We start from the raw sequence: 12,529 nt of genomic DNA on the forward strand, positions 1-12,529 counted from the left end.
ATTTAAATTTCGCTTCTACCTTCTTTCGATTTATTTTCTTACAGTGTTGGGATTCTTCTACTTCTCTTCGTCTTCTTTCGGTTTCTTCTTGAGCTGTTCTTCTGCCGCTTCTTAAGCGTGTAAGCGTGGGGCTTATCAAAAAGCAACAACAAACTGGTAAAGAAAACCGCAAGAGGCAGCAAAGCGCGTCGCTCGTTTGCGGTTTTCTGCATTTCTGCCTCTTCCACGTTTCTCTCCGGCCTATTGCCTATCTCCCCCCACCCCCTCCTAATTTAACATTACTATTTTTTCTTTCCACGTTTCTCTTTTATGATTTGTATTGTTTGTGGCGCTGTGTGAGTACGTACGTTTGAGGTCTATGACCAAAAAGCCAGGCCAAAACAGCGCTTATCGTTACCTCCCTCCCTCCCCCCATATTTTTTTTTTTTAACTTTTCCCCATTTTAGCCACATTTTTCCTGCCCCTGTCCCACCCCCTTAGTTTCTCTATAAATCGTGGCGCCCCTGAAAATTCAACACGATCAAAGCGCTTTTCCGTTGGGAAATTAATTAAAAAAAAAAAAAATTATAATCACAATTTTTATTTTTTTTAAGCTTTAAAATTTTTTTAAAAATTGTTTCAAAATCAAATCTTGGAAATAAAGGAAAATTTCCACTTTGTTTACTATATAAAAAAAGTTTTAAAATATAAAAAATAATTTTAAATTTATAATAATTTATAAGAAAGTGTAGTAGGTTTTTAGTATAAATAAAATAGGCCGATAATTAATATTAAAAAAAATAATAATAATTTTGTTTTCTTGAGCAATTTTTTTCTTCAAAAATTTTATTTAAAAACAAAAAGAAAATAATAATAATAAAAAAAAAAAAAGAATAATAATGAAAATAAAAAAATATATAAAAAAAGAATAATAATAAAAAAAAATAAAAAATATAAATAAAATAATAAAAATAAATAATAATATTATTAAAATTTATATTAAATTATTGGTATTAAAAAAAAGTAAAAAGAAAATTTTAGAAAAAAAAGGTTAACAAAGTCAAATTACTTTTTGTTTTTCTTAAAAAAAAAAAAATATTAATTTTTAGCCTTAGGTATTTTATTTAAATTAAAAACAACCTATTAAATTTCGTATATATTATTCTTTAAAAAATAAGAAAAAAAACCCAAGTTAAAATGCCAACACTGCTCGCCACCTGAAAAAACCACTGGTCAGCCGCCAGTTAAAACTTAAAAACCTGGCCATTCATTTGCTCCTGACATATTCAAAAAAAAAACAACAAAAAATAATAATTGTACAAAATAAAATAACACTCAAAGCTAACCAGAAGTTTAAAGGGGAAGGTGGCCAAGGGGGCGGCGTTTCCCCTACGGCCTAGAGCTGGGAAACTATCGATGGTACTATCGAGGTATCGACTTTTTCCTTTTTTTGAGCCACCATCGATAGTTTTTTATCACTATCGATAGTACGGGACTATTTTTATATCTCTGCTTTGTTGCTGAAATTTAGTAAGAAAAATGCAAACAAATATATATATATATGTATATATATATTTTTTTTTTTATAATAAAAATGTATTCTAAATTAACTTAAATTGGAGTTGGTGGTGAAAAATATTAACTGAATCTCAAAAGAAAGGGTGCGTCTACGCCACGTCTTCAGAGTCTAAGCGTATGTTTAGCAATGGTAATACAATTTTATTTGTGCAAAGTTGCTTGGATAGAATATTTATGTTAATTACTTAGTCAAAACATATTGAATAGTATTATAATTCTATTTGAAATTGCTATAACTTTAATTTGCAAAAAGAATCGTAAAAAAACGATACTATCGATAGTATCGAATTTTCGTTTTCAAAACATCGAAAATATCGAATGGTGTCACTATCGATAGTTTCCCAGCTCTACTACGGCCATTCACTTGTGAAAAAAACAACAAAAGGGGAGAGGAAATGGGGGGCAACGGTTTGCCTTTCCAGTGGCTCTGTGAATTTTGCGTTTCTTTATGAATATGTTACGCTTTGGCGCGTCAAGGAATTGTACGCTATAGTCCACTGATCCGGTCATATCGGCAGAGGGCAAACCCCAACGGCTGTGGGAAAAAATCAGGGTGAGAAATGGTATATCGGGTTGCCCAAGAGATGATCAATATCTTCTCGATAATTGCCAACAACAGATCGATGAGAATCGGTTTACAAATAACAACTAAATGTGAGTCATGGTAGAACGCACTTTAAGAATATAAAAAGGAATATATAGCTGTTTTAAGCTAAAACTCTTCAAAGATCAATTTTGGAGACTGGAAATATCTAAGCAAAAGCTTAAACTAACACAAAAACTACATATAAAAAGCCCAAGAAAAAGTTTCTAAAGATCCAATCAATTCATAAAACAATCAAAAAACTCATATAATTTGGTGGATAAAGAGATATAGATAACAATTAATTAGGCCTGGGAAATATAATGATAACAATTCGCAATTAATACTTATAAACGGAAGCAGATAATACGATATCTGAGTAAAACAGCTGATGGTCCATTTGATTATTTTCTCATATCAAAAAAAAAACTCAGATTGAAGCAGGTATCAATCGGGAAAATGATTACTGAATGTGCTTAAAAATGTATGAAATTTTGATTTTCTGATAAGATAAAAGAATCAACGTTGATTTGGTATTGTTTTCCAGATCTACTTTCCAATATTCCCATGAGACACATATTTCCTAAAAATTTAACCGTTACCTTAACGAAGCTCATCTCTCTCTTGCGTCACAGAGAATATATATATATTTTTTTTTTACATTTCTTTTTGCTCAACTGCAGCGGACTGCGCAGTCGCTGCTGGCAGAGCAGCCGGCGCTTACCGTTTTACCGCTCAAATTATGCGCTGCTCTCCTTTGATATGTTTATGTTTGTGTTTATCGGCCTTTGTTCGCCGCCGTTCGCCTGGCCTGCCATATGTTATATTGTTAAATTGTTATTGTTGTTGCATTGTATAGTTTGTTGGTTTCTTAAGCTTTGGTTTTATGGCTCGCTCTCTTCGTAGCTTTTTTTTTTTTTTTTTTTTTACATTAATAGAAACGCGACCGCGACAAATAAATTATTTTTAGAAAACGGTTTCATTTTCGCTCAAAGAAATGTAAACTTTTTCCCGCTCGCGTTTCTAAAAAAAAAAACAATGCATAAATATTTATGCGTGGCTTCAGTTTTCAGTTTCTGTTTCGGCTTCTTTTCTTTCGTTATATTTCGGTTGCTTTTTTTTTAACTCAAAGTTGGTAGTTTAGTTTTCTTTGTTGATGGTTTACGTTTTGCTTGTGGCTTTTTTGCTGTTGTTATTGTTGTTGTTGCTGGGCTTAGAAGCAGAAAGTGTAAGTTTCACTTTGCCGGAATTATATAATTAATGCGCTTTTAATAGTTTTCGAAAACCAGCAGCAACAACAACAACAATCGTGGCAATCTGGTTCAAAACTTAATATTTCTATTTTCTTTTACTCACCCTTCGTCCCGTTGGGAATGTCAAAGAAGAGGAGAAGGAGGAGCAGGAAGCACGGCGATAATCAATCAAACGGTTGTTTTTCTCCTTCTGGCGTGTGTTCTCCTTCCTTCTTCCTTTCGCCGCTCTTGTTACTGTTGTTGTTTTTTTTTTTTATCTCCAGTCTCCACTTTTTCGGTATGCGTATGTGTGTATTTGTGTGCGGCACTTGCACATTTGACTTTCTGTTGTTGTTGTTTGTTTTGTAGTAGACAAAAAAACGAGAACAAGAAAAAAAGAAAAAGTAACAACAAGAACTCTAAAAAAAACCGATCATAAACTAATGCCACCGAGAATGCAGCGGAATGAGGCACAAAAAAACAACAACACAACGAACAGCTGCAGCAGACAGAGCGCGGCCGTTAATTACATTAGAAATTCGTAAGCGGCAACAATGGAAAAATGCAACTAATTAGCAATTATGTGCGGCTCTTTGAACACTTCTTTCTGTTTTTGTTTTGCACAAATTCCAATTAGACGAGCGAACGGCCGCCGCCATCTGCAAATGCCATTTGTTCTTGTCGGTCCCGTTATTTCGCAGCACACACTGCGAGAGAGTGCGAGCGAGAGGTCGGTGCAGCCTAGGCGAAAAGCGAAAAAACGGTGCATTTCAGCGAGAGCGCGACAGAGACAAGAGAGATGACCTCGCCTGGATGGGCAATTAATATTCATTTAGTTTTTTGTCACAATTAAAAAAATGTGCAAAGGCAATTGGATGCTGCCTTTGCCGCGGCGGCGGCCCCTGTCGCTGCAACACTGCTGCTGGTCGTTGTTGTTGCCTTTGCTTTTGTTGTTTTATTTTTAGATGCAAAAAAGTTTTCACCGGAGAAGAACAGATTTCCGCTGCATTTGCGGCTGCTAGGCAAGGGTAAGCGGGGGAACGCGCTATTATCGCTGTCAATATTATTACACTTTACACTTGTGTTATTGTTATTATCGCCCAACGATCCGCGGTAGGGTTGTTGATAATATATCAAAATATCAATATATCGATATTTTTTTTCTGAAAATGATATATTTATATCGTAATTTTTTTTTGCCCAAATATCGAAATCACGATATTTTTTTTTGATATTTTTTGATATTTTTTCTTTGGTCACTCTGAATTTGAAAGCGTCTAATTTCGGTGGAAGAGGTTAAGTTCTGTGAAAAGAAAAGTGAAAATGAACGTGAAATCAAATTATACAAACATTACGAACGGCACAGCCAAGTGCAAGCATTGCGAGAGAATAATAAAAACAAGTGGCAATTCGTCGAACTTATCCTCGCACTTGCGAAATAAGCATTCCGAAATTTTCGCAACATGCGGTCAAAAAAAGGTATGTACATATGTATGTATGTTGGCATATGTGTGTATGTGGATGTGCGTTGAGGTGCATATGCATGCATAAATGCAAATTAAATCGAAATTTAACACGTGGTTTACTTCTAATTTCATTTTTAGCTGTATGTATGTTGGCATATGTGTATGTATGTATGTATGTTGGCATATGTGTGTATGTGGATGTGCGTTGAGGTGCATATGCATGCATAAATGCAAATTAAATCGAAATTTAACACGTGGTTTACTTCTAATTTCATTTTTAGCTGTATGTATGTTGGCATATGTGTATGTATGTATGTATGTTGGCATATGTGTGTATGTGGATGTGCGTTGAGGTGCATATGCATGCATAAATGCAAATTAAATCGAAATTTAACACGTGGTTTACTTCTAATTTTATTTTTAGCTGTCAGCGACATTTGATAAAGTGGTCACAATAAGTGAATCGTTTAAGAGTGCTGCAGCCTTTAAAGGTAAGTGTCTTTAGAACCGCTTGTTCTTTGAGCCAAAGACTTTAACTAACTTTAATTTTCTTTTCAGAAAATGGACACAAGACAAAGGAGATCAGTGAAGCCATTATATACATGATATGTAAGGACAATATGCCAGTCCGATGCGTTGAAAAAGAGGGCCTGAGAGGACTCCTTAAAAAGTGTGTGCCGCATTTTAAAATGCCTTCCAGATCAACGGCAAGTATTAAACAAATTAAATGTATTTTGATATACCTTCATAAATATATATTCTTTATTAGGTAACAACAATGATTGAAGAAAAATACATCCAGTGCGTTGGAGCTGTGGTGAAAATTCTGAGCAGCGTACAGGACTTTGCGTTTACCTGCGACGCCGTCACCATACCAAACTCGACTCGCTCGTTCCTTACCATCACGGCGCATTTTATTGCAAATGATTCGCTAAATGCAATCTGCCTTGCAGCGTCAAGAATGGATCAGGTATGTTAAAATATAATTTCTTGTATTTTAAATGTGTTTTATTGTCAATTGCGTGTCTGGTGCTCTTTCGATGTTATTTTATTATTATTTATTTTCCCGATTTTAATTTAGTCGCATACCAGTGATTATGTCTCCTTTTTGTTGGAAGAGACGTGCGCCGAATTTCAAATAGATGCAATTAAGTGGACAACTCTCACGACAGACAGCGCAAGCAACATGAAGTGCGCTTCCAAACTGTTTCTTGGGGTAAACAAACATGTGCCGTGTTTTGCCCACAGCATTAACCTTGTAGTAGATGCAACTATCAAGGAGATAAGTTCATTTTCCACAATCGTCGATAAAATAAAAAGGGTGGTCATGCATTTTAAACATAGTCCAGCTATGATGGACCAACTAAGAAAGGCCCAAACGAATGAGGGAACTCCCGAGGGAAAAATCAAAACCCTCATACAAAATGTAGACACCAGGTGGAATTCTTGCCTGGACATGATGGAGTCCTTTTCAGGCTTAGCGAACAAGGTGGCTCTTATTTTGCTACAAAAATCAGAACGTGTCAAAGGACTCCCCGAAATGCTCAATGTGTCAGAGCTAACGATATGTCGAGATCTATGTAGTCTCCTTCAACCTTTCAAAAAGGCAACGGAGCAAATAAGTGGAGAAAATTACGTGACAGTAAGTTTAGTAATACCACTTATATCAATGTTAGCAGATAAAGTTATAGCTCTGAAAATGGAGACGATTGAAGGCATGCGAGCCAAGGAAGCACTTATCAGAATTTCTGAGAAAAAGTTTCAGCCGTTTAAGAAAAATCCCATTTTGGTTAAGTCGACCTTTTTAGACCCTAGGTTTAAAAAAATGTATTTGGAGCCTTTAACGGTTAAGGATGCCATTAGAGATATTTCAATTGAAATCAATAACTTTACTGTTGAGGGAAGGGTATGTCATCAAGTTAAAATTTTGTTTACTTAAATAACTAATTGACTAATCAGTAAAACCAATAGATTTAATATTATAACATTTAATACTTTGCTAATAATAATTAAAACACATACTTTAATATATATATATATATACTAAATAATTTATTTACATTTTTACAGGTTTCCGATGTCGCAAAACCGGATGATGTATTCGACGATTTCATGAGCTCGCACAATAGCTCGATCCTGAAAGAGGTTCGCAGTGCGTCTGAGGAAAATAAGGAGCTGAAACTCTACTTCAGCTTGCCTCAAGCTGCGTGGGAAAGCAACCCTTTAGACGTTTGGAAGTCCCATAAAGCGACCATGCCGGGACTTTATAAAGTGGCCCTCAAACATTTAATAACCCCGGGTAGTTCGGTGCCGTCGGAGCGGCTGGCATCGGCTATCAAATGTGTTGTGTGCGACGCGAGAAGTAGGATGACGGACAGACACATAAAACAACGAGTATTTTTGAAATCTCTGAGTCCCAAATATTGGGTTTAATTTTGAATGTTATGAAGTTAAGTGAATATCATGAAGTTAAGTTTAACATTGAATGTTACAAAGTTAAGTTGAATATTGAATTTTGAATGTTATGAAGTTAAGTGAATATCATGAAGCTAAGTTTAACATTGAATGTTACAAAGTTTAATTTTGAATCTCATAAATTTAAGTTTAGTATTGAATCTCATAAATTTAAGTTTAGTATTGAATCTCATAAATTTAAGTTGAGTATTGAATCTCATAAATTAAGTTGAGTATTGAATCTTATGAAGTTTAGTTTATTTTTGTATCTTATAAAATGATATAATAAATATAAAAAATATAATTAAATAATTAAATAATCATGTCCTCCTTGTCGTCTTTTTATTTCCGGATTCTCTTAACTGTTGAATCGCTGAATCGTTGCAAATTCAACAAAAATTGTCAACAGTTAAAGGATTCCCCCAATTGTGTAGAAAAACAATTTTTTTGTTTTAATTTAACAAAAAAAATATCAAAAATATCAAATATATCGATATTTTTTTTTGATATTTTAAATATTATTATCATCTCTTCCCAAAAAAAAAAATATCATCGATACGATATTTTTTTCAAATTTCGACAACCCTAATCCGCGGTCAACGTCGCGTCGCGCGTCTTTTTTTTGTTTATTTGTTTCAGTGTTGCCAGATTAAACTTTGGCTGAAAACTAAAAAATCTCAAAAAGCTAAAATTTGGGCCTAAAAAATCCACACGTGATACAACCACATCTGATACAACAACCTCTGCTCACTCGGATGAGAGTAACAGAGCTTGTTAACAGAATTTTCCTTGTGGAATCTTCAGAATGAGAGTAACAGAGTGTTGCTAACAGAGTTTAGCTTTTGAATAAGCAGACTTAAGAGTAACAGAGTTTGGCTAACCGATAAGATTAACAGACTTACCATTGTGGTTTCGTTCCTTGCTATTTGTCATGTTGGTTTGGAGATTTGCTAAAATAGCTGAAAATAAATAAAAAAAAATAAGAAATTAGTTAAATTAAATAAATAAAATTTAAATTAGTTAAAATAAAGCAGGGACTTAATTTAAAAATATTAAATATAATTTGGTAAATAATATATAACCTTATTTTAAATTTAATGTTGTTTAAAATCAACTTTTGGAGAGAACTCCACATTGATAAAAATCTAAGCAATCGATGTATCGATTGGATGCCGGTACTGTCATCTCAACTGCGCGGCCATTGCTTAAATAAAAGTTCACGTTACTTGAATTTTGCTTTTTTTTTGTTTCACGTTTTGTTTTTTTTCTAAGAATTTGTTAAAACATGTCTTTTGAGCTGTTTAATAATGTTATGCTCGCGCTTCGTGCTTTAGTTACCCATGTGCCATCCTCCATTATTAATGTGCTTAGGAAATATAAGAAGACACAGGGATTTCTGCTGCCCCATCGCCGGCTGGGCTTTGCAACTCCAGAGGAGTTTATCCGTGCCACCGGTGAGTATAACATGTCCAAGCGCGGCAATGAGGTTTTCATTAGCGCAAAATTCGACGAAGATGCCACCAAGCAAACCAGAGAGAAACGGATCCGTGAGCTCATGCTACGTCAGTCTCTGGTAAGAAGAAATCTCCTGCCATGTAACCTGAAGAGTCCTATATCCACCCACCTTATCTTTTTAGATCAAATTTGCTAATCGCGGAACTGGACGCCGTCGTGGATAAACGGCGGCTATGAGAGATACACTATCCTGAAGCTCCACACTCAAAAGGGGAATTCCCTCCCTGAGCTTTGGGATTCACTGAGATGCCACAAGAAAAAGACTTGAAGAAACCTGATGCCTTTGTACAAAATCCTCTCAAGTACACTTAACCAAAGAGGCCACCTAAGTGATTATTAATTAAAAAAAAAAAGCACTGAAACGTTGATATAATCAAGCGGGAGATTAAATAAGTAAAATATGTATTCCAAGGACTTCTTATTCACAAGCTTTAATGGTTTTTAAACTAAGATGATACAGTCTGGAGCTACTCCTTAACCCGCTGCACCTCGCTGGCATCGAATGGGATCTCCTCCACCTTGGTGAATCCCTGGAAGCGTATGATCTTGCCGGTGCCCTCTACTTTGAGATGCTTGGCAAACTGCTGGGCCGGTGACTCGGCCAGATCCTCCTCCGTCTTGTAGCCATAGAACTTGGCCCAATCGTTGCGTCCGGTATAGACCATGTAGCAAACAAGGCCGAATGCCTGCCAGGCCAAAACTGCATAGCCGATGCTCAGGCGCCGCTTCCAAAGCTCGGCCCGGTGCTCTGGTATGGGGTTTGTGTTGCGTCGCACCCACCGGCGCAGCCATTTCATTTCGAATAGCGCCATTTTGCCGCCAGTAAACACGCACTTTGATTTTTTGTTTTTAAATGAAAGATTATATAAAAAAAAAAAACGTTGCGAGGCGAAATTCGACGAAACAGTAAACAAAAACGGAGTATAAACAGCTGATTGCTTGAAACAGGGTTGCCAGACCTAGGCAAGGTAGCAGAACACACCGTTAACCCTTAGGCTGAGGCATGTCATTTATGTGTGCTTTCAGTTTATTATTCATTTATTATTTTATACATTTAAATAAGTGAGATGTAATCATTTTAGAAATCAAATTTAATAGAGAATTTTCTTTTAATTCAAATTTTAGAAATCACATTTTATAGAATATTTTATTTTAATTAAATTAAATTATTTGCTTAAATTTTGAATTTTTATGTATGAAATCAATTTTAATTATTCATTTTTTAGTTTAATTTAATTACTCAAAAAATATTTATTATAATTTTGTGTAAAAAAATAAAACTAAAAAATAATGCATTATTTTATCGTAAAAAATAATGCATTATTTTAGCGTTATTTTTTTAGCTAAAAAATTTTAATAAATGAGATGTGATATACAAATACAAAAAGTTCTTTTTATTTAATAAAATAAATTAAATAAATTAATTAATGATTTTTTTAAATTTAATTTATTTGTAATTTTATTTAAATTAATTATTATTTTGAGCAAGAAAATAACACTTATAAAATAATGATTTCTTTTTTATTTTTTTTTTAATAAATAAAAATAACGTTTAAAACCAAGTACAAATAATAATCAGTTTTGAGCGATTAAATAAATAAGAATAAATCAAATAAAAAAATATATAATAAATTAATAAATATAAATAAAATACATATAAAATAAATAAAATATAAAAAAAAATTAATAAAATCATAAAATATTTTTCTATTTAAAATAACATTTCCTAGAACCAAATTAAAAATAAAACAAAGCACCCTTTGCTTTTTAAATTACTTCACTATGTTTCACAAAAGCCTTTCAGTTCATTTGTATACAAGTACTTTAAATAACAGACATAATTTTATCAGCTAATAAGTGAAATATATATAAAAATTAATTTCATTTTGACTTTAACCCTTAAGAGGCCACCGCAAGTTGAGTCAAGAACCTGCCGACAGTCTGGCAACGCCAAACAGCAGTGTCAACGGTGCTTTGCAAACAGGCGATTTTTGTTGTTGTTGTTGCTGCTGCTGGTTGCTGGCCCCTCTGCTTCTCCAGAAGATAATCCCACTTCGATCGGGGCAAACAAAGCCGCCAAGCAAACGCTTTATTTACGCCAATCGAAAACAGAAGGCCAGTAGCCACCACCACATAGCCAGGAGCAACATCATCAAAAGGAGACGAGGAGCGAAGACGTAGAACTTTCAAGAAATTAGACACCTTTGTGCAGCGCAGATACACTTTCCAAGCAGCCAGCAGCAGGCAGGGCAGGCGGCGGCAGGCTAGGCTAGGAGGCCGCCTAGAGGCTCAGACTGAAGGTCGTCAAAGGGTTGGTCTCCGAGTCCGAGAGAGTAAGTGCATCCTTTCAGTAAGTGCCTTTACTTTACTTTTTTTCTTTAGCACAAAAATGCCCACCACCCAGCAGCAGTCACCACCGCAGGGCCATGTCCTGGGACAAGGACAAGAACAAGGACATGGCCTAGGAGGCCAGCCAATAATGGAACAACAATTGTCCAAGGCCACCGATAAAGAGGGCAACAACGAAGCCGAAATGGGTGGCAACAATATACCCAATCTCTCGACCATGTCGCTGGACGAACTAAAGCAACTGGACAGAGATACCGAATTCTTCGATGACTTTATCGAGGAGATGTCCGTGGTGCAGCATCTAAACGAGGACATTGATTCAATGATGATCCAAGTGGAGAGCATCTCAAGTGGGTAGAGAGTGGGTGTGGAGTGTGAATCCCTTAACTGAATTTCCTTAACTTTTCCCCAGTGGAAAACGAGACCAAGGGCACGCATTTGGTGGAGCTAAAGCGACGGCTCAGCGATGATTACACTGCCTTGAAGACGCTGGGCGAGAAGTGCGACCAGCTGAACAAGAAGTACATGAAAAAGTCCGAGGAGTATGAACCGCAGCACATAAGGGTGAGTGTTGGTTGGGGTGAGTCATGTTTTGTGGCTAATAAAATCGGTTATTTAGAAGTCCAATAACTAAATCCTTATGTTTTCTTACAGGAACTCCTACAGATAGCCGCCTCCAATGCCGATGCCGACTGTGATCGTCATGTGGAAAACTTTCTAAATGGCAAAATCGATGTTCAAACGTTTCTCAACACGTATCAGAGCTCCAAGAAGATTAGCGCCGAGCGCAAGGCCAAGGAGGAGCGTCTGGGTACCCAGTTGAGTGCTTTGGAAAGGGCAGGGATCTAGGAATGTCAGCATCTCACATCTACAAGAACAACTCTCCCCCCCTCCAAAACCCGCCACGAGTCGCAATATAGAGTCTAAGAGGATCGAAAAAAGTCAAGAAATGGAGCAAATGGAGTCCAGGCATCGGGCGTTGATGATCATCCCCCTTGGTGAATGAAAGCGCTAGTTGTAGGCTAATATTTAAAATACTTGTAAATCGGTAGGGAGCTACACACACACACTTGCATATATAAACCCCCCCTAGAGGGGGAATCCCCCTGTTCCAAAATTTTTAATTACCAAAACCAATCATAATCGCATGTATTCCCACTTTTTAGGCTAAACAACATTATTGGGGCTTTTATTTTGTATTCTCAAGCCCAGCCAAAATCGTTCAATTTGTATTATGTATGTTTAATAAACATGATTTGTCTCGGAAATGGAATTGTATTTTGTTCTCTTTCTAATTCGTGCTAGTTTTTTGGAATATTATTTTGTTAATAAATTTATAAATTTTATAATAATTTTATTTTAAGTATTCAATA

At 35.5% G+C, this 12,529-nt stretch overlaps 4 protein-coding genes across 6 annotated transcripts; 3 read left to right on the forward strand and 1 right to left on the reverse strand.

The window, feature by feature from the left end:
• The first annotated feature begins 4,623 nt into the window (after positions 1 to 4,623).
• LOC108076114 (E3 SUMO-protein ligase ZBED1-like) lies at positions 4,624 to 7,542 on the forward strand. Of its 2 annotated transcripts, XM_017168841.3 has the most exons (6): positions 4,624 to 4,851; positions 5,263 to 5,329; positions 5,397 to 5,545; positions 5,608 to 5,808; positions 5,920 to 6,480; positions 6,909 to 7,540. In XM_017168841.3, the coding sequence occupies exons 1-6, from the start codon at positions 4,696 to 4,698 to the stop codon at positions 7,269 to 7,271; spliced, it is 1,497 nt and encodes a 498-aa protein (XP_017024330.1). In that variant the 5' UTR covers positions 4,624 to 4,695; the 3' UTR covers positions 7,272 to 7,540. The 2 variants fall into 2 exon arrangements, with proteins under 2 accessions (XP_017024330.1, XP_017024331.1); XM_017168842.3 differs by lacking the exon at positions 5,920 to 6,480 and having other exon boundaries at positions 6,909 to 7,542.
• A 937-nt stretch (positions 7,543 to 8,479) lies between these two features.
• Positions 8,480 to 9,212, forward strand: LOC108076022 (uncharacterized). The gene is made up of 2 exons (XM_017168680.3): positions 8,480 to 8,865; positions 8,930 to 9,212. The coding sequence occupies exons 1-2, from the start codon at positions 8,578 to 8,580 to the stop codon at positions 8,969 to 8,971; spliced, it is 330 nt and encodes a 109-aa protein (XP_017024169.1). The 5' UTR covers positions 8,480 to 8,577; the 3' UTR covers positions 8,972 to 9,212.
• LOC108076021 (uncharacterized) lies at positions 9,171 to 9,752 on the reverse strand. Its single transcript, XM_017168679.3, has one exon. The coding sequence runs from the start codon at positions 9,617 to 9,619 to the stop codon at positions 9,275 to 9,277; it is 345 nt and encodes a 114-aa protein (XP_017024168.1). The 5' UTR covers positions 9,620 to 9,752; the 3' UTR covers positions 9,171 to 9,274.
• Positions 9,753 to 10,603: 851 nt separating this feature from the next.
• On the forward strand, positions 10,604 to 12,429 carry Vsp37A (Vacuolar protein sorting 37A). Of its 2 annotated transcripts, none has more exons than XM_070288429.1 (4): positions 10,604 to 11,140; positions 11,215 to 11,506; positions 11,569 to 11,720; positions 11,811 to 12,429. In XM_070288429.1, the coding sequence occupies exons 2-4, from the start codon at positions 11,287 to 11,289 to the stop codon at positions 12,003 to 12,005; spliced, it is 567 nt and encodes a 188-aa protein (XP_070144530.1). In that variant the 5' UTR covers positions 10,604 to 11,140; positions 11,215 to 11,286; the 3' UTR covers positions 12,006 to 12,429. The 2 variants fall into 2 exon arrangements, with proteins under 2 accessions (XP_070144530.1, XP_017024148.1); XM_017168659.3 differs by having other exon boundaries at positions 10,605 to 11,140; positions 11,190 to 11,506.
• The last annotated feature ends 100 nt before the right edge of the window (positions 12,430 to 12,529 follow it).

This window comes from Drosophila kikkawai, chromosome X, assembly GCF_030179895.1.
Source record: "Drosophila kikkawai strain 14028-0561.14 chromosome X, DkikHiC1v2, whole genome shotgun sequence".
NCBI lineage: Eukaryota > Metazoa > Arthropoda > Insecta > Diptera > Drosophilidae > Drosophila > Drosophila kikkawai.

Excerpts from the sequence above, each read along its gene's own strand:
- LOC108076114 (XM_017168841.3), top strand. The coding sequence starts at position 4,696 with ATGAACGTGAAATCAAATTATACAAACATTACGAACGGCACAGCCAAG. Across the intron at positions 4,852-5,262 it reads CAACATGCGGTCAAAAAAAG|CTGTCAGCGACATTTGATAA; the intron begins GTATGTACATAT and ends TTTTATTTTTAG. Across the intron at positions 5,546-5,607 it reads AAATGCCTTCCAGATCAACG|GTAACAACAATGATTGAAGA; the intron begins GCAAGTATTAAA and ends ATTCTTTATTAG.
- LOC108076022 (XM_017168680.3), top strand. The coding sequence starts at position 8,578 with ATGTCTTTTGAGCTGTTTAATAATGTTATGCTCGCGCTTCGTGCTTTA. Across the intron at positions 8,866-8,929 it reads TCATGCTACGTCAGTCTCTG|ATCAAATTTGCTAATCGCGG; the intron begins GTAAGAAGAAAT and ends TTATCTTTTTAG.
- LOC108076021 (XM_017168679.3), bottom strand. The coding sequence starts at position 9,619 with ATGGCGCTATTCGAAATGAAATGGCTGCGCCGGTGGGTGCGACGCAAC.
- Vsp37A (XM_017168659.3), top strand. The coding sequence starts at position 11,197 with ATGCCCACCACCCAGCAGCAGTCACCACCGCAGGGCCATGTCCTGGGA. Across the intron at positions 11,507-11,568 it reads CCAAGTGGAGAGCATCTCAA|TGGAAAACGAGACCAAGGGC; the intron begins GTGGGTAGAGAG and ends ACTTTTCCCCAG. Across the intron at positions 11,721-11,810 it reads ATGAACCGCAGCACATAAGG|GAACTCCTACAGATAGCCGC; the intron begins GTGAGTGTTGGT and ends GTTTTCTTACAG.